Source organism: Hemicordylus capensis, chromosome 3 (assembly GCF_027244095.1).
Source record: "Hemicordylus capensis ecotype Gifberg chromosome 3, rHemCap1.1.pri, whole genome shotgun sequence".
NCBI lineage: Eukaryota > Metazoa > Chordata > Lepidosauria > Squamata > Cordylidae > Hemicordylus > Hemicordylus capensis.
Genome location: NC_069659.1, coordinates 134,038,276 through 134,064,407, shown reverse-complemented (window position 1 = coordinate 134,064,407; position 26,132 = coordinate 134,038,276). Strand labels below are relative to the sequence as shown.

Here is a 26,132-nt window from a genome sequence, read left to right as displayed (position 1 = left end):
GTACATAGTCGAGATGTCACTGCAGTGTATTCCTCAAAGTTTTCATCTTGGTACTGTCAATATAAGAAACAGAAGTTTCTCACAGTACCTGCTTAAGTTCACCTGTGCACCACTGAGGAAGACATTTACCATCCTAAGCTTTCAAACCATGCCAACAGCATTTCTTGAAGATAGATTCTGCAAACTCTCAGAGGAGCAGTGTCTTTGCCCTTGTGGTTCAAGGCAAATGGAAGATATTATCCATTATGTCCTACACTGTCCCTTTTATGAGGTGATCAGGGGGAAATGCTGAGGCTGATTATTGAGACATTTAAGGGCTCAGATGTGGCATGTTTAAACTACTTTCTTGTGGATATGATTCCATATGTTAGTTACAAAGTTGCTACCTTTTCTTTACTGTTTTTTAAACTTAGAGATTTATCTACTAAATCTTTCTCTAAATTGTAGAGGTCTAGTATTATACATACTATATTTATTGATTTAACGGCAGTTAGGTTTCTAAGGTTATTTTTAATAATATTTTATTAAGATCTGCTTCCGGCTAGATTCAAAGTGTTGGTCTTGATCTTTAAAGCTATGCACAGCTTGGGGCCAGGGTGTCTGTCAGACTTCACTTGCCCATATGAACCTGCTAGGGTCCTCCACTCATAATCTCAGGCCCTACTCATGGCCCTGCTACTAACAGAGATCTGGTTGGCAGGACTACAGACAGGTTCTTTTCAGATGTCGCCCCTTGGCTTTGGAATGCCCTCCCTCAAGAGTTTTGCCATGCTCCCTCCCTCAGTGTTTTTTTTAAACCAACTAAAAACACATCTTTTGAAAGAGGCTTTTAAATGCTCCATCTTTGGTTATATCTGGTAAGTTCTTTAGTTTTTATAATTCTCAATTTTTAGTTTAATTCTGATTGTGGTTTTAGCCTGACTTTTAACTTGTTTACTTAATTTGGTTAATTTTTATTGTATCTATGTTATTGTTGTGAGCCACCCCAAGCAGTAGTGTACTGGAGAGGCCGGGTATACATATTTTAAATAATAATAATAATAATAATAAAGAAAAGATTTCTTCCCCCACCCCACCCCTTCTTTTTCTGTTGTTACACTTATGTTATGTTTTTTGCTCTGTTTTAATGTTACATTATGTTTTATGTTTTGTTATGTTATGACCAGTGGTTACAATATATAAATTTGCTGTTTAACTGGGGAGTTTCACCATTGTAAGGCAGGTACATAGTGCAAGCAAAGTGATTTTGAATGACAAGCTAGTTCCCACATGGCCATCATTTCTTCTTCCCATGCAACTTTAATGCCAATATCTATTCACGAAGTGTAACTCGTGAGCAAGCAACTTGCAAAGTGAATCTGCATCAACTTCTGCAGTCACATGAGTTGCTTAAACATTTAAACATTATTGCCTCATGAAACACTTCTGTCTCACAAACTGGAGAAGATTTTGGGATTTCTGCCCTCCCAGAAGATCTTTACCATACACCCTCTCTCAGGTTTTTTGAAAAACCACTGAAGACCCATCTTATTAGAGAGGCTTTTAAAATGTTTTATCAGCAGCTCATATCTGATGGGCTTTAACTTTATAGCTCGCTGCTTTTGAATTTGGTTTCCATGAATTTGGTTTCCCAGTCATACACTGGGAGGGGCAGGTTATACATATATATTTAAAAATAAATAATATCTTCCCATGACCTCTGACATGAGACTTCTTGTGGGGGGAAATAGCAGATGTAATCCAGTGCACAAAGAATGTGTGAATGGTGCAAAACTATGACACATATTCTTCCTGACTCAGGAATACCTCTTGCCTTTGTTCATGTCAATGTAGCCACAATCTCCATATAGTTGAAAGCTACAGCTTCCCACCCTCATACATACTGCTTCCCCCTCCTGCGCAAGATTCCATTTCTTCCGGGACTCAATCCGAAAACAGATTTGGAATGAATAAGTGATAGTGCCTCTGAACAAGTGCAGAATGGATTTCTCATACCCCATAAGAGTTTCTGCACAAGAGACCATTCAAGATTCATTCTTATGTGCAACTGGACACATTATGTGTAGTGCAAAAATAATATGCAATGGAAACTTAAGTTTTTATGCAGTTAGCCCTATAGGAAATACTGTAGCTTGCTTTAAAAAAAGAAAGAGAATTAGAAAACAATATAACAAGTTGTTCTAGTAAGAACTAATATGCCTACTTTCCTTTCACTATCCCTACAACTAGCAAATGTGGTCCAAATTGGTTCCCACCTGCACCTCAAACATTTACGTGTTTGCCATTTTGAATCAGGGTGGATGACATCATTACAAACTATGTCATTGAGGTGTCCCTAAAGCTATAGAAAATTTGGTTCAAATAGGTTAGGTGGTTCACAAGTTACCCTCAAACATTCATGCGTCCACCATCTTGGATCGGTTGGGGCGGGGTGTGTGTGACATCATTACAAACTACACCATAGAGGTGTCTCTATATGTCACTCATTACAACTGTACCAAATTTGGTTCAAATCGGTTAGGCAGTTCACAAGTTAGTCCTCTTGTGTCTGCCAGCTTGAATGGGGGTGGATGACATCATCACAAACTATGCCGTTGAGGTGTTCCTTTGTGTCCCTACAACTGCACTCGATTTGGTTCATATTGGTCCAGTCATTGTGAAAATTTATCGGGGACAGACAGACAGACACACACACGGAATGCTGGGTGATCTCATAAGGCTACTGGAAAGTAGACTAAAAATGAATAGAATTTCCTTTTAAATCTTCATAAACTTATACAAAAAGTATAAGAGCCGTCTCTTACGTTCTCCAGTTCTTTGAAAGTCTATGTCTTTGTGTCTCATTTCCCCCCTTTCTTCCATTATTTTCCTGTCGCCCAACCTGTCTGTTTCTTTCTATTTGTTCTCCTTTCGCCTTCCATCTTTCTTTCTGTTAGAAAATTCTGGAGATGGTCATGGATGGACACCCACTGCTTGTGCAGTAGGAAACAAGCTTAGAATAAGCCATGAGAACGTTTTAATATGAGGAAATCTTTCCCACCACCACCACAGTCTGAAGTACTGTAGTCTGCAGAGGACCCTTACACATACAATTTCTGTTCATTTAAATTCATCCTGAGATCTTTGAGATTCCCACAAACAAATTAAATGCAGTGCACATGGTAAATCCCAGCTTCCTCACTTGCCATCATAGCTTGCTAATTGCAGTATTGGTCATTCCTGCTATATAAGGGCACATACCAGGTTTGCAGGCCTTGTGTACTTTGGATAGTAGCTTCACACACATCTCATCATCCCAGTGATGGACGGTCCTTGCTAAAATATACAGGTCAGCTTCTGGAATCGGACCCTTTAAAAAATCCCCTGTAATAAAATCAGGGAGAGATCTGTTAAATGAAACCTTTAGTGTTACAAGAACAATAAGCTGAGCTCTCCCGCTCGGAAATCATTGGTTATAATGTATGTACTGCCTTCTGCTGGTGTTGGTAGCACATGGCAGTCCTTTGCTCATTAAGGTAAGTATAAACCACACATTTACAGAGCACATTCAGAGTCTTTCCAAATCATTATCTATTTTATATTTTCTGCTGATTCTTGTAGGCAATGTTGCTAGGAATTCAGATGGTGTACAGCCCCCTTCTAGATCTTCTTGGCCATGAATAGCCATTCAATTCATGGCGGGGTGGGGGGTGGGGGTGGGAAAGTACTTTTTTCAATACTACATTTTCTCTTAACAGTGAGAAAACAGTGTGGAGAGTAATAATGCAACCTCCTCCTCCTCTGCTTCCTTATTGGGTCCCTTCTCACCAACAAGAATTTAATTTTTCTTTAAAAATATAAATAGTATTTACACTATAGCATTTATTATCCCTCTCAAATAATCAGAAGAGCAAAATTGCAGCAATTTAAGATTAAAAATAAAATTAATGGATGAAAGCACAAAGGATGTGCTGGTCACAGCAGCCCAACTGATGTATTTTTACTCACAAGTAAATCCAATTAATTTCAATGAGACTTCCTCCCAGAAAATGTGTATAAAATTATAGCCAAGTCATTAGAGGGGGACATTTGGGCAAGAGGAAAGGAGGGGGGAATTCAGTGGGATTTTCAGGAATTAATGTATTAAAACATCAGCAACCATGTTCAGACAACAAAGAGATTTCTTTCAATCCAAGCTGCACAGGAGTTTTGAGAGAAGAATTGGGGAAAATAAATCGGAAGTGTGCTATTGCACTACAACAGCAACATTTAAATCCAAAAAGGAAAATTATTTGCTTTCTGAGCATGTGCACATTAAGCACCTTAGAGGATGGTGAAAGTGGGAGGGGCACTAGGGGTGACAAGGAGGGACCACAAAACCTTCAGTGTCTACATTGGTGCAGAAAATGGTGGAATGAACTAGCCAAGAACTGCTAATTGCAAATGTCCAAGAATAACTTCCACAAGCAGTTTGTGTGGGAGCCCACAGCACCTCCCTCAAAAAAGCCCCTCCATCTGGAAATACCCTTTGATGTGATAGCAGCAAAACTAATCTCAGTTCCAGCAGACTCCTAAGCAGGGGGCCGAAAGCCACTTACAGCACAGCATGAACATGCAAGAGGGTGGGAGAAATGGCAATATCCTCCCCTGCCCTCCGGTAGCCCATACTTTCTGATACAAAACCTTTTTGGTTGTGGGGGTTGCTTCTAGCACCACCAAGAAAAGAGAGGCTACAAAAAGCATTGGGGGGAGGGGCGTGGAATGCACACAGGAAGGGTTCTACTGTCCCCAGCTTCCTGTTCATTCTCCACACTCCACTTCACTGTTTCTTCTAGAGACCCAACACCAACCCAATTCTACCCATGGGTCTGCCACCATCAGAGTTCAGGTTAGCCCCAGAGGAAGCACAGGTTTATCCAAGTAAAGGAGAAATAGAGGGGAAAGCAGTACTATAGAGCCAAGAACATTATGCGCAGGGAATGAGTGAGAGAGGTTTTCTAAGAAAGAATGGGAATGAAATAGAGTTGCCATGTCCCCCAAAATTCCACTTTCACCAGGATGTTAAGCATCTCACCCAGCTTGCTTAGCCCACTCAGATTCTCCCAGATTTCTTTCTTTAAAAAAACAACTAAGCTCCAGCCCTTGTTGAAGCGGAGTTATGGAGCAAAATGTGCAGTCACTATTCTGCTCAGAAATTATTTTCCAGACAATTTACATTATATGCAAATTAGGCACCCAGATTTGAAAAACCAGAATATGGCAACCCTAGAGTGAAAGAGAGAGCTATGGTTAATTTTTAAAGGAGGGCCATTGAAATAAGTTAATTACAATACAGGTTTTTAATAAGCGTTAAGCAAAACAATGTTGAGATTGTCAATAACCAATGTGAATAAAACTTATGTTTTCTAAATAAATGTTTTTATCAAAATAGTAGCTTCACTCAAAAGACCATTCTGGTGGTGGCTGCTTACAGTTGGCCTGGTTCACATGTACACTTGTAATACGAATACGTATTAACTGCAGTTAAAGCTGCCAGAGGTTGTAACTGTAGTGCACCCGAATGCGCAAAACTAGTGTTAAGGGTTTAAAATTAACTCCAGTTTGCCTCGCCAAACTCCAGTTGGAACCTGAGGTTTTCTCTAAGCTTCGCCACCTACAGCTGTGGTTTTGCTGTTGAAGATGTACGCCCAAATGCAGACTCAGCCATAACTGCAGTTAAGCGCCCATTTACAAACCCCAATCATAGAGGAGGGGATGCAGACCCGCTCAAAGACGTGGCTGTTTGCAGTCTGCAGGTTGGGATAATGCCTGGATGTACAAGCCATATCCCCAATAGACTGGCCTTCTCATGAGAGTGATAGCCTACTGGGCAGCGAGCTATTTGCAGTGGCTTTGGGATGGGTCTGGCTGGAGTGCTCTGCCGGGTTCTCCCCTTGCAATATCCCCCCTGGTCATGGTGGGGCAGACCCACAGCATCCTTTGGCCTCCCCTATCTGCATATCCCATTCTAGTGCATTTGGGTTTTCCCCTCTGGCACTGGAAGTACCTCCCTGCCAGAGCCCCCACCCCCAGGAATTGGAATTTGCATGGTGCTGTCAGCGTCTGGGGCCACTTGGGGGGGGGGGCAGCGGTGCCATGGCAGAAGTGGCACTGGCATCGCAGGACATTTAAAGGGCTTTCAATGCATTTCCCCTGCTGAGGCCAGGTGGGGTGCTCCAAAAATGCATGATTGCACTTGGCACACCCCACTGGAGATCATAGCCAATTGCGGTTGACGTGGTGACGCTTTGCTCACCATCTGCCTGCAGAGCTGGCTAGGATCAGGCTGGGAGGCCAAGTGGCAGGTAGGAGCTCTCCTCTCCCTCAACTCCAGTTAGGCTAATTGCAGTTTGCTGTATGTCTGCAGCACTAATAGGAGTTAGGAATTTTAACTCCGGTCAGGGTTAACTGTGCCACAGACATACTGCGGCAGAGTACTGAGTTTAACATCAAACATGTTGCAAAAAATAGGGATGGGCCCGGACCGGTCCGGAGGCTATTAAAAAAGCCTCCGGATTGGTCCGGACTGGTCCGGAGCTGGGTAGTTCGGTTCGGGGTGGGGGGTCGCTTTAAGAGCGGCGGGAGGGTTTACTTACCCCTCCCGCCGCTTTCCCTCTCTGGTGCCGTAAACATATGAGTAATTGGGGTGGCAGGATATCTCCCTGCCGCCCCTTCCCCGACGTTACTTTGAAAACCTCCCAGGAGTGCATTGCGCGCGCGCACGTCACAGTGACGTGAAGTGCGCGCTCATCGCTGTGACGTGCGCATGCGCAATGCACTCCTGGGTGGTTTTCAAAGTAACGTCGGGGAAGGGGCGGCAGGGAGGTATCCTGCCGCCCCAATTACTCTATGTTTATGGCTCCAGAGAGGGAAAGCGGCGGGAGGGGTAAGTAAACCCTCCCGCCCCACTGCTGGACCGCAGTTGGCAGTTCCATGCACACCCCTAGCAAGAAAGTGATGTAACAGACAAACATTGGGTCAGATGTCCTATTTTACAATGCAAAGGGAACCGGAATACACAGTTTAAGACACAAACATCACAAGCTTTGGACATTTTGCTGTAAAGCAATTCTCTTTTTGCAAAGATGAGTAGAAGGGTAGAGAATATTTGATGGGGAAATCTGACCAGTACTCCTTGAGGTCATCATTTTGCTTTTGACAATATATATTATGAACAGGATCTCCGAACAAACCACATTTACCTTCATGGAAAGTAATACGAGGTTCCTCAGAGGATACAAAGAGCTTTCTTGCTGCTTCCACTACGTTAGGTAGGTCTAAAACTGCAACAGTAGAATTTGGGTACAATGAAGCACATTCCTTAGCCAAGGCACCACCACCTCCTTAAATGAAGAACAAAATCCAAAGAAATAAATTAGAGAAATGAAAATACTATGCATCTCAAGGATTCTTGCAAGCAGTCTTATGTCACAACAATTAGGAGGCATCTGATAATTCATAGGCAAGGCAAGATAAGCTATTTCAGCACTTGAGTAGCCCCAAGTATTTGATAGTAAAGAACCTGAGGTGAAAAGAGGTTGTACGAATGAAACTGCATACCAGAACATAGTGGAGTAGGATGTTCAATTTGAACAGCAGCACAGAGAACACACACTTTGGCAAATCCAAGTGGCATTAGATAGGTGTGGTGAGGTCAGATAAAATATTTTGTTTCTGCCCTCCTTAATTCCTTGTTTTTTTAATTTATTGTACTTCCTGTATAGCAAGTTTATTTCAGTGGCCTCCATTTTATCAAATATGTATTTCCCCACCCCAAAGCCCCAAGTCATTTTCATATGTCAGAACTCAACAGAAACAGCACTAAAGTGTTAACTGCTTTGTATTTCTCTGGCTCATCATCTTGTGTCATATATTTGTTCTCTCTAATTTTCTCCATCTTTCACTGGCCTCCTCGCTGCTTTTCAGGATGCTGCTTCTCAAAATGTCCACACTAACCACTTTTACAAGATTAATCTTATAGCTCAAAGCATTCTAATCTAAAAAAAAGAAAAAAAGGAATTCATTCCTTTTCAATATAACTTCCATATACTTTCATACTACCCATATGGAAGACAGATGAGGATCCCTGTGGTACTTACCTCCCAGATCATAAATGAGTGGGAAAGGAGAAAGATCAAATGCAGACAGCACCTCTTTACCAAACAGACTCCAAGCAGTATTCATAGTGCTCAAGAAGAGTTTCTTTTTTTCTTCTGACCTAGCAATTCAAAATTACATTGGCAGATAAGCAGAAAGCACACCTACCAACAGAATATGACTTGTGATTAAGGGCCTGACTCACAGCTGTGCTGCACTATAAAATCCTGCACAGATGGCCCATCTGGCCTGTAAGCATGCCTCTTCCTCTTACTATTTAACATCTAAATAAAACTGCTGGGGAAAGGGGGCAGAAGATTTGGGCTGGGTTGTCACGAGGTATGCTGATGATACCAGTGCACGCTCTCTCTTTCCCAATGGATCCCAAGGAAGTGGTGCAAGTCCTGAACCATGTCTGAAGGCAATGATGGACTAGATGTAGGCCAACACATGGAAATTAAATCTGGTTAAGGCAGAAATATTGTTGATAAGTAGAAGAGTGACTCTGATAATTAGGGCCATGCCTGCTCTGGATGGGGAATTATTTCCCCTGAAGGACCAGGTGTGCAGTTTAGCAATGTTTGTGGGCTTGGCCTTGCTTCTGGATGTCCAGATGAAAGCTGTGGCCAGGAGGGCATATGCAGAGCCGTGGCCAACTATGCCCTTTTCTGGTTAAAACAGATCTGGACACTTGCACCACTTGGACATATTGAAGCCTGACTACTGTAACACACTCTATGTGGGACTGCCCCGGAAAGTGTTCAGGAACTTAAATGAGTCCAGAATACAGTATCTAGGCTGCTATCGGGAGTCAGTTATAGGGAACATGCAACTTCTTTATTGAGTCATCTACACGGGCTTCTTATCTGTTTCCAGACACAATTCTGAGTTCTGGTCATTATCTTTAAAGACCTAAAAGTTTAGGAGCAGGGTACCTTAAGGATCACCTTCTCCCATACGAGCTTGTTGTGCACCAAGATCTTCAGAGGAGTTTCTGCTCTAGGTTCCACCACAATGTAAAGCATGGCTGGTGGTGGCCCAGGTCAGCACCTTCTCCATGGTAGTGCCTATATTGTGAATTACCTGCCCCCTGAAGGCCCATCTAGCCCCCTCATTGGGCTGTTCTTCATTCATCTCTAAAAAGATTTCTTTTTAAACAAGCCTTTGGTGGCTGATCGGCCTAGGCTGCTGCAATTATATTGTTTATGGTATTTTTATTTTTGTAAATTGAAGTGGTATATACATCTAATATAATCCCAGGTTCAGAGACCATGCTGCCCTGCTTCTTGTATTGCTGCTGTGGCTGGAAGACGCAGTTTCAGCAGTCCGCAGCTTAAAGCTGATGGCCACAAAGCCCTAATCCATCACTGGGGCCACTGCGACTGTTCTGTCCAGTTGCAACCAGCAAGCAGCAAGGATTTTCCCACTACATGGAAATCCTAATTATAGGCTATTGTAAATGCTCTTCCAAGCCACTAAATACTTGAGGGAAGGAAGGACCATGGCAGAAAAGCTGACTGGTTACTGTACCCTGAGTATGGCTAAGAGGAAGAGGTCCAAAGGGAGTATCTGAGCAGCAGCCTTGCATTGCTCCATGGCCCAGCATTGATGTGAATTTGGCCCATAACTATGATGTTATGGTATCTCTGAAAGTGTGCATTTTACACAAGCACGTTGAATATCATCTGAATCCAGTGGTGGCTGGTGCAAAGGAGCAGGGAGTGTGGAAAACGAAGCCTCAGTTGCAGCCTGCGATCATTGCAGTGTGATGCTCTCGTTCCGCCCTGGCTCCCTCTCTTGTCTGCAATGCCCTGAGCCCAGTGGGTTGGTAATTTGTCTGGTGAAGGATTGAGCTCCCCAACAGGGCTGTTGAGGAGTTTAGTTCCCAACTGGGCAGTTTATCAGCCTGCTGGGCTCAGAGCAGGACAGAAGAGAGGAGGAGGAGAGAGGTAGCTGGGGCAAGGCAGAATGGGAGCATCACAGGCAGTACCTGAGGCTCATTTCCACCCTCCCTGCCACCCCCGCTCATTTCTACCAGCTGCTACTGACTGAATCCTGGATTTCATGAACAAATTCAGAGATTTTCCAGCATTGCCCACATGCTTTCCAACTCCCTTCATCAACTATCAGCCCATAGTCTATTTACTTGCATGTGTGAACAGTTTACCTGTAAAGAGCCTCAAAAAAATTGTTTGATGAATGATCATATATTTTGTCAGCCTGGTTTTTCCCTTCCCTGAAATAAAATATTTGGTTTTTTAATCCAATGAAAATTAGTCCGCGTAATTATAAAATCATATTTTAAACTTTCTCAACACACCATGTACTATTCATACATTGTTTTCAAATTAAACTCTGATCATACCCGTGCCCCGCCCCACCCACCACAGGATCTAAAATTAGCCACCCCAGAAGAGCCAGTTGTGAGGTCAGAAGGGTTCTGTGGGTTTTGATAACTAGCTTTGAGTTTCTAGGTGCCCTTGAACAGTTCTAAAAACTAGCTCATCTATTCCCCATTCACAGCAGACTTGCACGCTTGTCATTTAACATCTCAGCAGCTCCCATTCGGGCCTTGCCCATGTCATGCCAGCTGACCTTTTAATTCTCCTGGAGACAACAGCCTTCCAAATGCAGCACAACATTTAACTGTAGACTGCTGACATTTTTTGTGTCGAAATTACTTTTTCATGTCTTGGAGTGCCCCCTACCATTCCTTACCTCACAGCATCTCCCAAGTAGCCCATACTTGGAAAGATTACTTCAGATAACCACTTCATCATAGGATACTGAGACTTTGGACTAGATTTCGCAAGATAGAGACTTGAAAGATCTGTGTTTCCATAAAGAGCTTAAAAACAAAAAGCGAGAGAAGACCAGTAATCTAGTGGCTTCACACCTTTGTACAAAAGGGCTTCACACCTTCACCCGGCTGTACAGTGGCTTCATACCTTCGCCCATTCCCACCAACTGTCAATACCAGAAACAAATGCCTGAAGAACAAATGCTCTCTGAATAACAGAGAGCAGAAGCATTCACAAAGCTAACTACAGCAAGAAGAACTCAGTGCTCTACTCCATGCCAAAAGCAAAACACAGTCCATGCATTTGCTTATTTCCAGGATTTCTACCCTGCTAGAGCCATAGCTAGGGGAGAGGGGGCCCGTACTTGCCCCTATCCCTGGGGGCCCCTCAGAGCGAGGGAGATAATGAAGAGAATAGGGAGAGGTGGAGCTGGGGGACCCTCAGGAGCTGGGGGCCCAGGTTGAGAAACTCCTTTTTGAAAGGAGTGAAGGATTGTGTTCATTAGCCATGAATACATGTATTTCCATTACATTTTGTAATGTTTGAGCTCAGAAAGGTTCTTATCTGAAAATATTGCGTTTTTTAGTCTTTGGAAGAGTCCTGTGTAGTTCAATATTTAAACACTATACAGATAGCTGTAAAGGTCATATTATGATTTACAGACATGCTTTTCATTAGGGGTAGTCAACTTGAGGCTCTCCAGCTGTTGTGGGACTCCAACTCCCATCATCCCCAGCTGCAATAAAGTTGCAGTCCAACAACAGCTAGAAAGTCTCATGTCAGCCACCTCTGCTCTGCATACATGCTGTTCCTCCCTAAACTGTGGGCTGAGTTAGTTAGTTTCTTGTTTAATAGACACTGAGCAGTTACACCATTATACACTGTAATACATTTGGTGTAGAGTGCCAAGCAAGGAGGCAAGAGACCTCGGGACCATCACAGATTACTTTACTAAGACTTTCATCTTCAGTCACCTAAACACTAAGAAGTTTTATCATTCTCAAGTTACTTTCTCCTTTGCATAAGGCTACCTACCTTCATTGTTCTTCCTCTCCATTCTCAGGAGTCTCAAACTAACGCAGGTGTCCAGCATCCTCTCCATTCCATCTGAGCTGCTGCCCAGACGTTCAGCAATCACCTTTGAGGCCAAGAGTTCTCCTGACTCCGTCAACAGATCAAATATTCCCAACTCACAGGCAGTAAACATAACCTGGGGACAAAGAAAGAAAACAGGCAGAGAAGCACAAAAGGAAGAAGGTTCAGAGAATCTACATATTAAGATTATAAAGGAATAAAAGATGTTTTGAAACACAACGTTCATTACACTTGGGTCCAATTCATAACTTGGCCATTAATGTCAGGTTCTTGTTACAAACATTCAAGGGCATCAGCATATGGAGCTGCTGAGTGAGTTCATGTCTGGCTGTGACTCTCAGACCTGACCAAGTACTGAACTATACCAGTGGAAACACAAGGCTCCTCTGGACAAGAACATCTTTTCCTTTGGGTGCCCTGATTAAGTATATCCAGTCAATGCAAGCTCTGTATCACTTGCTCCAGTGACCCGCTAGGTGGCATGATGCCCCATGGGAACTGAGTCTAACTGGTGGCAAGATCTACAGCACCCTCCACATCCACACTGTGGTGTCTTTTTAGACCAGGGCTGCACAAATTCAGCCAGGGGTATAGCTATAACTGAGCGGATGGGTTCAAATAACCTGGGCCCCCAAGCTCACCCCTCCCTATCTTCTTTATTATCTTCCTCACTCTGAGGGGCCGCTGGGGAGAGGGGTGAACACAGGCCCCCGCTCCTCTAGCTATGCCCCTGCCTTCAGCTGTTGGACTACAACTCCAGTCACCCCTGATTATTGGCTAATGTGGCTGGAGCATTCCCAGACTGGGCTTTTAGTTCGCTTCTCCACCAGAATGGAAGGTATGCGTTTGCACATCAGCTGGATTCACGCCAAAGTCCATGTGGATATTGGGGAGCACTTCACACATGATTTGGGTTTTTCATTGTGTGTTAGAGCCTAGCCCGATTTATGTCTGGGGTAAAAAATCCACTTTTTGGATTGGTTTTTTTTGGACAAATTTGAACTCGCAGTAAACCCACAGTGTTTTAAATTTCTTGGTTTTTGTTTTAAACTAATGTTTTACTTTTGTTTTTATCTTGTAAACCACCCAGAGACGTGAGTTTTGGGCGGTATAAAAATGTGTTAAATAAAATAAATAAATAAATAGATAGATAAATAAATAATAAATAAATAAAAATAAAGCCTGCTGTCTGGGAAAGCTCCTGGTGATGACAACCACTGTAGTCCAACAACACATGGAGGGCCCAAGTTGTTTTTGGCAGTAGGCATTCATTTACTGTACAAGTGAACCAGAGAAGGGAAAAGGATTCAGAACCCTGATTTGTTTTCATTTTTAAAAATTATTTTTAAGCTAATGTCTTCCTTGACCTGCAGCTTTCTGTAAGACTTCTAAAGTACCTTTTCCTTTTTTAAAAAAACAAAAAAACACCCATATGCCCAGGATGCATTTTTATTATATACACCCACACCCAGGATGCACTTTTGTTATACACACTCAGTAATAAGTGGAAGTCCTTGCAGATCTTCAGGCATTCCCCATGGATCTTACCTTTGAGATTACAAATCCATACTGGTGCTGAAATAAGAGTCTAATGTTTTCAGGTTCTTGGGTAGAACTCATTGTTCTTCACTGCTCTGTCAGAGACACTTCAGTCTTCCTCAGCAACTTTTGTTCTTGGTGGAACACTCTAGGCAGACTCAGACTGTTGTGCTGTTGAAATGTAGTGGAAATCCCAGACGCCAATAGGGGAGGTTCATTCCTGGGCGGATGGAGCCCAATAATCAGCCCAGATGAGAGGACTTGATCAAGATTTTATTTGCCCTTAAGTAGCAAAGGTGCTGCTTGGCTCGTGCTCAAAGCAGGACAGAGGCTTGATCCCATAGCAACACATTTATACACCAAGTTATTCTTAAGAAAACAGTTACACAAGAAGGCAGTTACATGTCATAACTCGTGGTTAGCCTAGTTCCTGTTTCTTGGGAATAAGTTACAGAATATGCGTGCAAGCAGTTGGCCAATCTGGACCTAGCCTTATCTTGCTTCCTCATCAATTGCGGTTTACTTGCTAAATGCAATTCTTGCTAACTGTGGGGAAACCTAACTGCCAGGGGAGTGATTTATTTCAGCATAAGAAGTTTCATATGCAGTCTCTATTATAAACAAGATGGCGAAGCTTATGTCAAGCAGCAACCTATGTTTGCCATACATCACTGTGGTCTTTTAATGTGTCAACAGACAATTGGCTGAAATCAAAGCAGACCTAGTAGGCATTCTAAAATGTTTGTATGTCAGAAGAGTTATACTTGGGCAACTTGGTTGACACAACTGGAACATTGGCACCTAGACTCTACTGTGGAACAGAATTCCAGTCCAGAGCAGATACCTAACCCATGTGCTGCAGTGAAAAAACTACACTCAGACCACCTTTCACCAGTATAAAATATATTTCCTACAAAGGAATTCATCTCCAGTGATTAAACTCTGCTCAGCCAGAAGTAATATATGAAGCCACCCTGGAGTGTACCTCCAAAGTAAACACATCAAGGCAACAGCATTTGCACAATGCTTTCAAGATGAAAAATGGCTTGTCTTTTTGTAAATTAGCAGGAGAGCTGGTCTTGTGGTAGCAAGCATGACTTGCCCCTAGCTAAGCAGGGTCTGCCCTGTTTGCATTTGAATGGGAGACCACAAATGAGCACTGTAAGATATTCCCCCCAGGGGATGGAGCCGCTCTGGGAAGAGCAGAAGGTTTCAAATTCCCTCTCTGGCTTCTCCAAGACAGGGCTGAGAGAGATTCCTGCCTGCAACCTTGGAGAAGCCACTGCCGGTCTGTGTAGACAATATTGAGCTAGATAGACCAATGGTCTGACTCAGTATACAGCAGCTTCCTATGTTCCTATCTTGATTTTTCCATTCAGCAGTTCCAATTTTTTTTGGGGGGGGGGGAGGGATACACAATGAAATGTATAGTTAGATATGCTGATCTAGAAGTACAAAAAACCCAACATATATTTGGGATCAGGGTATTTAACAACAATAGTTAGCATTCGGGTAGCAGTTTTTGACACTGCAAAGTGCTTCATGTGTGTTGGCTTCACTTAATCCTTACAACCAACTTGCATAGCAAGTATTACTGTGACCAATTATTAAGGGGGCCACCTGTAATTAGGAGTATTGCTTCGGACAGGCTAATGCAAGTAAAAAAGAAAGAAAACAGATCCTGGACACCAGCTGGATTTAGTTCATCAGTTTATTATTACATCCTAAGCATCAGCTGCTAAACTATAGTTCATTCCCTCACACATGCATACTTACCAGTCCCAATTAAAAGTGATCAGTTCTTTAATAAGGGTGTTGGGAGAAGCTGTGGCCCCACGATGTTTGGTGCTTCTCAGAGAAAACCTCTGTTGATGCATGACTTTAAAAAAGGTTGCTTGTCTTTGAAGCTGTTTGATGTTCTATATTAGCGTCCGTCCTTAACTCTGGACTGACCATGGTCCTTGTTTGAGCAACTCCTTTCCTGCTGCCTTTGGCATTTTATTCCGGTTTTCTCTGGTCGTTTTGGGGTTATCTGTATCTTCTTTCCAACATTTATTCTGTCTTCGGGGCTGGTATATCTTTTGCTCACTCATGCATTCTTTCACGTACACACACACACAGAGTTCCTTTTAACCAGAAGTAAATCATTCTATTAGGTTTGGTAACAATCCTTGAAGTACGAGCAATGCCTCTTATCAACATCAATACTTCATTCAGTTATACACATAGGCTATAGAACTACAACATGGACAATCACTTTTAATCAAATAATTATACTAGCTGTATTATATGTTATTACTACCCTCATATTGCAGCTGGGGAGCGGAAGCTTGAGACGGAGTGGATTTCATGTAAGGGCCACCTACATGGCAGAAGTGAGGTTATTAGCTGAAATCAAAACATATCATAGGTATTCTAAATCTAAAATGTTGGTATGTCAGAAGAGTTTAATCGTTTTACTTGGATGGTTTGGTTGTCACAACAAGGGAAGACCTAATTCACAGTTCAGTCTCTTAGCCACTACATTATACCAGCTCTCCTTTTATTAGGACTGTGCAAATATTCAACTCTGACTAGCCAAATCTGAATAATCCACACAGCCCTGAGGACACCATGCAGAGATGGGAGGCAACCATTTCCAAGTAACACCTCTGCATGGTACCCAGAATCCTTCCTAGCAGTTCCAAAGTTTCCCCTGAGCAGTTGCTGTCTGCTGTTGTCAGCTTGCCAGCCTGGGTGCCCTCTAACTTGTAGGGCTGTGGCTGCCCTGCAGGTGAGTCTGTGTAGGATCGGGGCCAGGGGGGTGAGTTAGCAGTTCCTGAGGGTAAGCTGCTCAGAGTAGCCATCTTTCTGGGCTTATAAAAGGACTGCTGCACTGTGGCGGCAGGCCTGCCACCAGCGGGGCGACACCAAAGGGGGTCACCCCTTTGAGGGAGCCACTTCAGGGGGCAACGAGGGCAAGGGCCTGGTGATATTTTTTGGCTTCTGTTGTTTTTGGATCCTGGGTGTTTCAGATGTGTCTTGGTTTGCCTGGGGATGGGGCGACAGGGGGTGTGTCCACTGACTGTGGGATGGCTATTCCGGTGGTGGTAGTGAGGAATAGAGGAAGTAAAGTTGGCAGGTCAGCGCGTCGTTACAGGAGATGGGAAGTCAGTTATCTATTAGCTGTTTCCCCTTCCGGCTGCCCTGCCAGCTCTTTGACCTTGGGGAGCAGTGCCAGCTTCCCACAGACTCTCACCTTGCTCCTCTGTGATGCCAGGTCTGTCCAGAATAAGTTGGAAACTATCCATGATTTGATTCTGGATGAAGGGGCAGACCTGGTGTGTATTACAGAGACTTGGTTGGGGGAGGCTGGTGGCCCAGTCTAGTCCCAGCTTCTCTCTCCAGGGTACTCTGTTGAGGAGCGGGTACAGGGATGTGGGCGGGGAGGTGGAGTGGTTGTGGTCCATAAGAATAAGCTCTCCCTGAACAGGATCCCTGTGGAAGTGTCTGACCATATTGAATATGTGTACCTAAGTTTGGGGACCAGGGATAGACTGGGACTTATCTTGACCATATTTTTATTTATTTTATTATTTTATTAAAACATTTCTATACTGCCCAAAACTTATGTCTCTGGGAGGTTTACAACAAAACAAAAACAAAAACAATAAAAAATCGTTAAGACAAAAATGGGGGGTGGGGGACACACACATTACAACAATTTAAAAATCTAAAATAATATTTTAAAACAGCATTAAAACCAATTAAAACATTAATTAAAAGCCTGGGTGAAGAGGATACTTCTTTGCCGCAAGTATCACCTGAGCATAGGTCTTCAAATGAGCTCTATGTTGCAATCTGTCGGATTCAAGCCGAGTCTTTCTCCATTTGCGCTCCAGTCGTCTACCTCGCTGCTTCAGCCCCGGTAATTCTTCCGTATACCAAGGGGCCAATTTTGAAGCAGGTCGGAGAGGACGCTTAGGAGCAATCATGTCTACTGCCCTGGTGAGCTTGCTGTTCCCATTCTCCACCAGGGCATCAACAGGATCACCAGCAGAGCCAACAATAAATCCCTCCAAGGCTTCTTGGAATCTGATTGGATCCAATAACCTTCTTGGACGGATCATCCTAATAGGTCCCTTGCCCCTGCGAAGGTGGGAAGTGATTGTGAGACCAACCTTAACCAGATGGTGGTCCGTCCATGACAAGGGGGAAATCACAGGATTCCCCACCCGCGGAACACCACCCTGATCAGAGTGAAAGACCAAATCAAGCATGTGACCAGCAATATGCGTCGGCCCTGAGACCACTTGAGATAGGCCCATAGTCATCATGAACTCTTGAGCCGCCCTGGACAAATTGGTCCCAAAGTGAACATTGAAGTCCCCCAGCACCACAAGCCTGGGGGACTCCAATGCGAGTTCCACAACCAAGTCTGTGAGCTCAGTTAGGGACTCCATTGGGCAGCAGGGCGATCGGTGTACCAACAAAAGTCCCAGTCTAACCCTGGTCCCCAGACTTAAGTACACACATTCGATATCATCCGACACTCTAACAGGGATCCTGGTGAGGGAAAGGTTATTCTTATAGATCACAGCCACTCCACCTCCCCACCCACAGTCCCTCACCCGCTCCTCAACAGAGTAGCCTGGAGGAAGAAGCTGGGACCACACTGGGCCCCCAGCCTCCCCCAGCCAGGTCTCTGTAATACATACCAGGTTGGCACTTTCATCCAGAATCAAATCATGGATGGTTTCTGATTTGTTCTGGACTGACCTGGCATTACAGAGGAGCAAGGTGAGGTTCCAAGGATGATCGGCACTGCTCCCCAAGGTCAAAGGGCTGGCAGGACAGCCGGAAGGGGAAACAGCTATTAGATTTCCAAGTCCCCTTCCCCAGTAACAGCCCGCTGACCTGCCAACTTTCCTTCTTCTGTTTCCCACGACGACCAGAATGGCTGCCCCACAGTCAGTGGACACGCCCCCTGTCTCCCCATCTCCAGTAAAGCCCAGACACATTCTAAGAATGTTTCATCCAGGACAAATTAAAACAGAAGCTCCACTATTAAATGCCCCCCCCCCATACAAATACCTAGGCCAAGAGACCTGGCCCTCGCTCTCGCTGTCCCCCGAAGTGGCTCCCTCAAAGGGGCAACCCCCTTTGGTGTCGCCCCTTCGGTGGCAACCCCGCCGGTGGCGGGCCCGCCGCCACTGGCAGAAGCCTATATAGCCATGAGCAGGCAGCTCTAGGCAGATGGGATGCAGGAAACTGCCAAGTCACCCTCCTCCCTGGCCCCAATCCTGCAAGGACTAACCTCAACATAGCAGCCAGTCATCAGGGGCAGATAACAAACAGGGGGGCAGCAGGAGAAGCACACAGGCAGGCACCCAGTCTCACACCCTGGGGTCTACCTAGGAGCAGATGTTGTCTCTCCTCTTCTCTCTCCTGCAAGGTTCTGGGGGCTGAAGTCACTGGCAGAAGCCTATATAGCCCTGAGCAGACAGCTCATATTGAATGTGTGTACCTAAGTTTGCGGACCAGGGATAGACTGGGACTTATCTTGGTGTACTGATCACCCCGCTGCCCAATAGAGTCCCTAACTGAGCTGACGGACTTGGTCTCGGGTTTGGCGTTGGAGTATCCCAGGCTTGTGGTGCTGGGGAACTTCAATGCACACTATGGGACCGATTTGTCTGGGGCGGCTCAGGAGTTCATAGCGGCCATGACAACTATGGGCCTATCCCAAAGGGTCTTGGGACAGACGCACATTGCAGGTCACATGCTTGATCTGGTATTTCACTCTGATCAGGGTAGTGATCCATGGGTGGGGACTCCTGTGATTTCCCCATTGTCATGGATAGACCACCATCTGGTTAAGGTTGGACTTAAGGTTAACTGGTGTCAGGAAAAACATTCAGATATTTATTTATTTTAAAAGCAATGAGCATGTGGAGTACACAGTTAACAATCAGTGGCCAGACACTTGGACATGTTAGGATTAGAAGAGGTATTTTCCAAGGGGACTCACTATCCCCTCTCTTGTTTGTAATCGCCATGACCCCACTTTCACAAATACTAAACAAAACAGGCCTCGGATACCAAACATCTAAAACATCCAGTCAAATCAACCATCTGCTGTACATGGACGATCTGAAGTTGTATGGAAAGTCCAAGTCAGAAATCGAATCACTGCTAAACACTCTCCATATATTCAGTAGCGATATAGCAATGGAGTTTGGACTAGACAAGTGTGCTGCATTAATAATGAACAGAGGGAAAATAACAAAAAAAGAAGGAATAGACCTGCCCAATGGAAGCAAGATCAAGAACCTGGAAGAGAAAGAACATTACAAATACTTGGGCATTCTCCAGGCTGATAACATCGCACACACTGAAGTTAAAAGAAAAATTGGAAGTGAATACATCAGGAGTGTTAGAAAAATCCTCAAGTCCAAACTCAATGGCGGGAACACTATACAAGCCATAAACACCTGGGCTATACCTGTTATCAGATACACTGCAGGAATAATCGACTGGACCCAGGCAGAAATAGAGACGCTAGATCGTAAGACCAGGAAAATAATGACCATCAATCATGCTCTGCACCCCCGCAGTGATGTCGATAGGCTATACCTCCCTCGCAGCTCAGGTGGAAGAGGAATGCTGCAAGTCCATCAAATGGTAGAGGAGGAGAAAAGAGGCCTTGAAGAATGTATAAAGGACAGTGAAGAAGATGCACTTAAAATGGTCAATAACGAGAAACTATTCAACACCAATGAAACAAAGCAAGCCTACAAGAAAGAACAAGTCAAGAACTGAGCAGAAAAATGGAAAAATAAGCCACTGCATGGTCAATATTTGCACAATATAAGTGGAAAATCAGACATCACCAAGACCTGGCAATGGCTTAAGAATGGCAACTTGAAGAAAGAAAGAGAGGGTTTAATATTGGCTACACAAGAACAGGCACTAAGAACAAATGCAATAAGAGCAAAAGTAGAAAAATCAACAACAAACAGCAAGTGCTGCCTTTGTAAAGAAGCAGATGAAACCGTGGACCACCTAATCAGCTGTTGTAAAAAGACTGCACAGGCCACAGACTGACTACGAACAAATGCATGACAAGGTAGCAGGGATGATACACTGGAACATCTGCAAAAAATACAAGCTACCTGTAGCCAAAAATTAGTGGGACCATAAAACTGAAAAAGTGGTAGAAAATGAAGAAAAATATTATGGGACTTCCGACTACAAACAGACAAACCTCTGCCACACAATACACCAGATATAACTGTAGTCGAGAAGAAAGAAAAACAAGTTAAAATAATCGACATAGCAATACCAGGGGATAGCAGAATAGAAGAAAAAGAAATGGAAAAAATCACCAAATACAAAGATCTACAAATTGAAATTGAAAGGCTGTGGCAGAAAAAGACCAAAATAATCCCAGTGGTAATGGGCGCCCTAGGTGCAATCCCAAAACAACTTGAAGAGCACCTCAACACCATAGGGGCCACAGAAATCACCATCGGCCAATTACAAAAAGCAACTTTACTGGGAATAGCCTATATTCTGCAACGATATCTATAATAACAGCAACAACATTGAGAATAAAATTCAGCCATCCCAGGTCCTTGGGAAGAACTCGATGTCTGGATAAAACAAACCAGTCAATAACACCTTTCTGACTGTGTACAGAAGAAATAATAATAATTTTTTTTTAAAGACATGTGACAAAGGACAATCCAATATGAATAGGTAAAGTGTAAAGGTAAAGTGCAGGGGCGTATCTACGGTGGGGCAGGCAGGGCACGTGCCCAGGGCACCACTTGAAGGGGGCGCCATTTTTTTAAATTAAAAAAAAATTAAAAACTGGCCACCAAAAACAAAATGGCCACCGTGCATGCTCAAATGGCCTCTGTGAGTCCCTAGGCCATGCCAGGCCTCGCAGAGGCCACTTGAGCATGCGTGGAGGCCATTTTGTTTTCAGCCATTTTTAAAAAATATATTTTTTAAAATGGCCACTGCACATGCTCAAATGGTCCCTGCGAGGCCCTAGAGGCCAGAGGGGGGAGGGGAACCTTTGCAGACCCCCTCATGGCCTTTCGGAAGCCCCTCGAAGGGGCTACAGGTGAATTGTTTTTTTAAAAAATTAATATAATATAAGTCACTGTACACATATTCAGATTGGCACTATGCACAGAGAATCAGGGCTTGTGAATACTGAGCTGAAGCTTATGAGCTAGGATTGTATCCATTTGCTCTTACTTTGCTTCTTGTGATAAGTGAGTTAAATATGATGTCTTAATAATATGGCTATTAATGGTGAGTTTGTCTTTGAATCAGTGTGAAATCCTTAGTTTTAAGGCCCACTGGGAGTTTCTTGCTCTCTTTCTCTCATTTTAACTGTCTTTCTGAAATACTAGAATATATTCCAAGCAGTGATGCAGTTTACTCTGCATATCCTTTAATTATTTTCAGAGTATCTGGGAAAAGTCAAATTCTCCATTTATTTTTAAAACTTATGTAATAGTGATGCTACACTGCATAGTAGAGAATTAGATAGGCACTTCTGTTTAGTTTTCCAAGTATACCTCCACATAGTATTTGGGTATTTCATGAGCTCCAGCATACTGAAATTTGTAGTTTTCCAGCATTTTTTGGTCTGGCTATGTCCACTGCCATATAGTTTTTGAAATATTAAAAGATTAACAAGCTTGACTTGTATTTTTCAGCTCTGGCCTCTAGGGCCTCGCAGGGACCATTTGAGCATGTGCAGTGGCCTTTTTTAAAAAATGGCTGAAAACAAAATGGCCTCCACACATGCTGAAGTGGCCTCTGCGAGGCCTGGCACGGCCTAGGGACTCACAGGGGCCATTTGAGCATGCACGGTGGCAATTTTGTTTTTGGTGGCCATTTTAAACAATTTTTAAAATTTAAAAAAATGGCGCCCCCCTTCAAGTGGCGCCCGGGGCCCATGCCCTGCCTGCCGCACCCTAGATACGCCCCTGCTCCCACGAGTGCAATGGAGCAGCAGCAGTCTGGATGCTGACATGGATTCACATGTGCCTTGTCAGCATTGGTATCAACCAGTGTCTTTATGCCACCTTTATGCATTACATATTTTGTAAACATTCCTATGGCAAAATACATGTGTTGCTATATTGTATTCATGACAGAATCATGCCATCTTCTCCATAACTGGCCATTGATAGCCCCTGATATATTTTGATTGATTGGTCGGTCAATAAAAGATATTACAAAAACAGCAAAAAATGCTAGTGCTGTTTCCCTTGGACTGCCATGTAAGCATACTTGGAATCAGTGTCCTTGAAAGCATATTATGTGTACAAATAAGCCCTATTCACAAGTTACGTTCAATGCACAAACAATGGTACACTTCATATCTGTAGCCTGTGTTTGAGGGGCCTGTACTCAGGTTCACCTTTTAAATGAATCCATGTACAAGCATTCACAGAAAAATGTGTACATGTGTAGTATCTGTAACATTTGAACATAATCTAACATCTGAATAGGGCTATAGATATAAAGAAAATCAGAATTTATCTGATGGCATTTTCAGCTCAGTACAGAAAGGAGTGCTTACATAATTCAAGCCACCATGGCATGTGTGTGGCTGAGGGGTGGGCCGGGGGGTGAGCTCAGCAGGACTTGCCTCCCACCCCCCAGTGGTGGTGACCGGAGTGACCAATCGGCCTGTCCATTCGGCCCAGAGGCTCTTGTTTACTGCGAGGCGCTACAGCGCACCGGTGCAGTTAAAATAGATTGCCACAAGCCCATGATGCCACGCGCTGGAGCGCCTCGCAGTTATCAAGAGCCACTGGGCTGAATAGACAAGCCCAGCGGTCACTTTGGACAACACCGGGGGAGCAGGCAGGCAAGTCTTGCTAAGCTCACTCCCCAGCTGCCACTCCTCGCTTAAATTATACAAAACAAAAAAAACACTGGAGGTACGGTGTGGCGAGGCGGGCACAGGTGGTTGCAAGAGGGCCCCCCCCTGACCATTTGGAGTCTGTCCCTGGAGGCCATGGACCAGGGCCCCAATGTCCGGGGGTAAGAGCGCCTCTGCCCCCCCCCCCGCCCTACCAACCAGTCAATCCTCAAGGAAAAACATTCTGAGCAAAAAACACTCTGAGCAAAGTGACTTTCAACAGCAACTGAGTGCTTCCATATTTCTATGTGACACCTTTTTGCTTCCTGATAAAATAATATACTGGAGAGTAATTGCAGTGCTGTTGGTGGCGGCAGCAGCCAGAGGGGCAGGAAGTGAGGGATACATACCAGCTGACAGAATGTCAACAAAACATTAAGCAAAAGCACTTCCAACAACAACATATGGTTTAACTATAGTGGCAGAAATAATAGCTGTAAGGAGGCAATCGCTAGAATACCTAAAAATGTAAGAGTAGCATCTTTAGCAGGATTCATCCATCCCCTATGGGGCCATGAGCTACCATGGTGGGTCTTTTGAGAGGACAGAGAGGAGGTCCTTTTGTCCAATGTTCATTTTAATGTGCAGTACATCAAACTATATGCAGCAGAAACTAAGATTTTGTACAGTTGGGCCTATTGAGTTTAATAAGGATGTGGATTGTTTCCTAAGAAGAAACAGAGGGGGCAGGGATAATTGTTTGCTTTCCATTGTCATAAGCTTATACAAAAAGTACTTTACAGCCTTCTGTTGCGCCCTCTCCTTCTTTGTGGGCCATCTTCATTTTTTGTGCTTCCCCTCTTTCTTTGTCCTTCTTATTTCCCCTCCCTCCCTCTCGGTCACTTTCGATTCATTCGCCTTTTTCCTTCTGTAAGCAAATTCTGAAGGAAGGGGATGCTTGTGGGTAGGGGTGGGCTGCAGCCGCTGCTTGTGCAGTTGGACACAAAGTTTATAATAAACCTGCATGCTTCCTCTGTAACACGTAAGAATGCAAAGGCAACAGCCGCACCCACTGCATGTCCCCAGCATATGGGATTCTGCCTGTGCACATGGAGGTTCTCTATAGCCATCGTGACTAATAGCCAGAGGGATCTCTCCTCCCCCATAAATGTTTCTAACCCCCTTTCAAGCCCATCTAAGCCAGTGGTCATCACCGCATCTAGAGGTGGTGAGTTCCACAAGTTAATTGGCTTTCTTTTTGTGTATTCTGAACAGAGACGGGCCTCAGTGCTGAATGTGATTTCGAGGAATTTCCTAGCTAAAGGACTTCAGCAAGTGATTAGGTGGAAATCTAATCAAAGTGATTAGGTGGGAAATTAGCTGGAGACATGCAATGGATGTGGCTGTTCCCTTTGCCCTCCTACATGTTACAGAGGACTCATGCAAGGCTTATTATAAACTTTGTGTCCAACTGTACAAGCAGCAGCTGCAGCCCACCCCTATCCACAAGCATCCCCTTCCTTCAGAATTTGTTAACAGAAGGGGAAAGTCAAATGAATAGAAAGTGACATGTGGGGAGCAGGGAGGGCAGGACTGGGATGACTCGCCCCTGGTGCTCTGACACTTTGAGCTGCACCCCCAAGACAGTGTTTGGATTCAAACCAGAGCCAGCATGACCAGTAACAGTAACTTGTGACTTCACAGTCAGCCACAGAATTCTGCCATCATGGTTCCCCTTGGAAACCTGAGAAGATTCTGCAGCAGGCTCACTTGGCAGCGTTTTAGATTAGCTGAAGCATCTTCGATAAATTGGCTGTCTTCGGCTGTCAGTTTATTAGCAGCTTAGCAGCTTAGTTGTCAAGATGGGTGGCTGTTGGTCATGTGTGGCCTGCAGGTAAGTCTCTGGCATGGTGGGTGAAGCAAAATCTAATGGTGGTGTGGACTTGGTTTTTAAAGATGCCCTTCCGTTGTTTTAGCCTGTCTGGGCAGAGAACTGAAGCCCAGGCTGCTGTGTTCACACGTGTTTGTGCTCCCTGTGGGAACTTCAGTGGTTCACCACCACTATTCACACCACACAGCTTCTCCTTGAAATGCAGGCGGCCCTCGAAGGTCACCTGCTTGGCTGATTTCCACTGTGTTTCTTAAGCTTGGAGGTCCTAGACCGGTGAAGCTGTATCACTCAGGAGCTACTGGCTGGCTCCTGTGGGCCCACTTGGGGGGTTGTGGGGAAATCCTGCCCACCAGTTGAAGCTGACTTCAAAGCTGCCCCCCAGCACCCCCATGTTATTTCCAAGAACATGCCTAACTTTTTCTTCTTTCATGTTCCCATAGGTCTCACCCAGAGGCAGAACCAAAGTGAGTTGCTCTCTTCTCTACCCTTGACTCCTCTTAATGCTTTTGGCTCTGGTGTGGCCAGCTGAAGGGATGGGGGGGGGGGAGTGATGAGGGGGAGGTGTTCGGACATAGACCAAACCCAGGTGTGGCATATATTGCCTCATCAAGGTGAGTTCATCTCCTTTCCATGTTCAGAATGCCAGTAATTGGCTGCTGAATCAAATGCCAATTTCATCAACTGTCCCCTTGATACCTTTGGCAGGCTGCTTTCCTTCCTATTTAAAACACAAAACAGCATGTATGTGTCCCTTTGGGGGGGACTTTTTAAAAAGTGGGGAAACTACACTGGAGACGGGTGGGAAAGCTGGCCTCAT

General features: G+C 44.4%; 1 protein-coding gene across 4 annotated transcripts in view; it reads right to left on the bottom strand.

The window, feature by feature from the left end:
- LOC128350417 (acetylserotonin O-methyltransferase-like) overlaps positions 1-26,132 on the bottom strand; it is a 48,209-nt gene that overhangs the window by 6,324 nt on the left and 15,753 nt on the right. For 2 of the 4 annotated variants that reach the window (XM_053308707.1, XM_053308708.1), the window contains exons 2-8: positions 13,560-13,721; positions 11,952-12,126; positions 10,834-10,963; positions 10,283-10,351; positions 8,118-8,236; positions 7,221-7,361; positions 3,241-3,363 (exon numbers count right to left, since the gene is read on the bottom strand). In XM_053308707.1, the coding sequence (XP_053164682.1) occupies positions 3,241-3,363; positions 7,221-7,361; positions 8,118-8,236; positions 10,283-10,351; positions 10,834-10,963; positions 11,952-12,126; positions 13,560-13,631 (829 nt within the window). In that variant the 5' untranslated portion in view covers positions 13,632-13,721. The remainder of the gene's footprint in view (positions 1-3,240; positions 3,364-7,220; positions 7,362-8,117; positions 8,237-10,282; positions 10,352-10,833; positions 10,964-11,951; positions 12,127-13,559; positions 13,722-26,132) is intronic. The other 2 variants (XM_053308706.1, XM_053308709.1) reach the window with 1 other exon arrangement.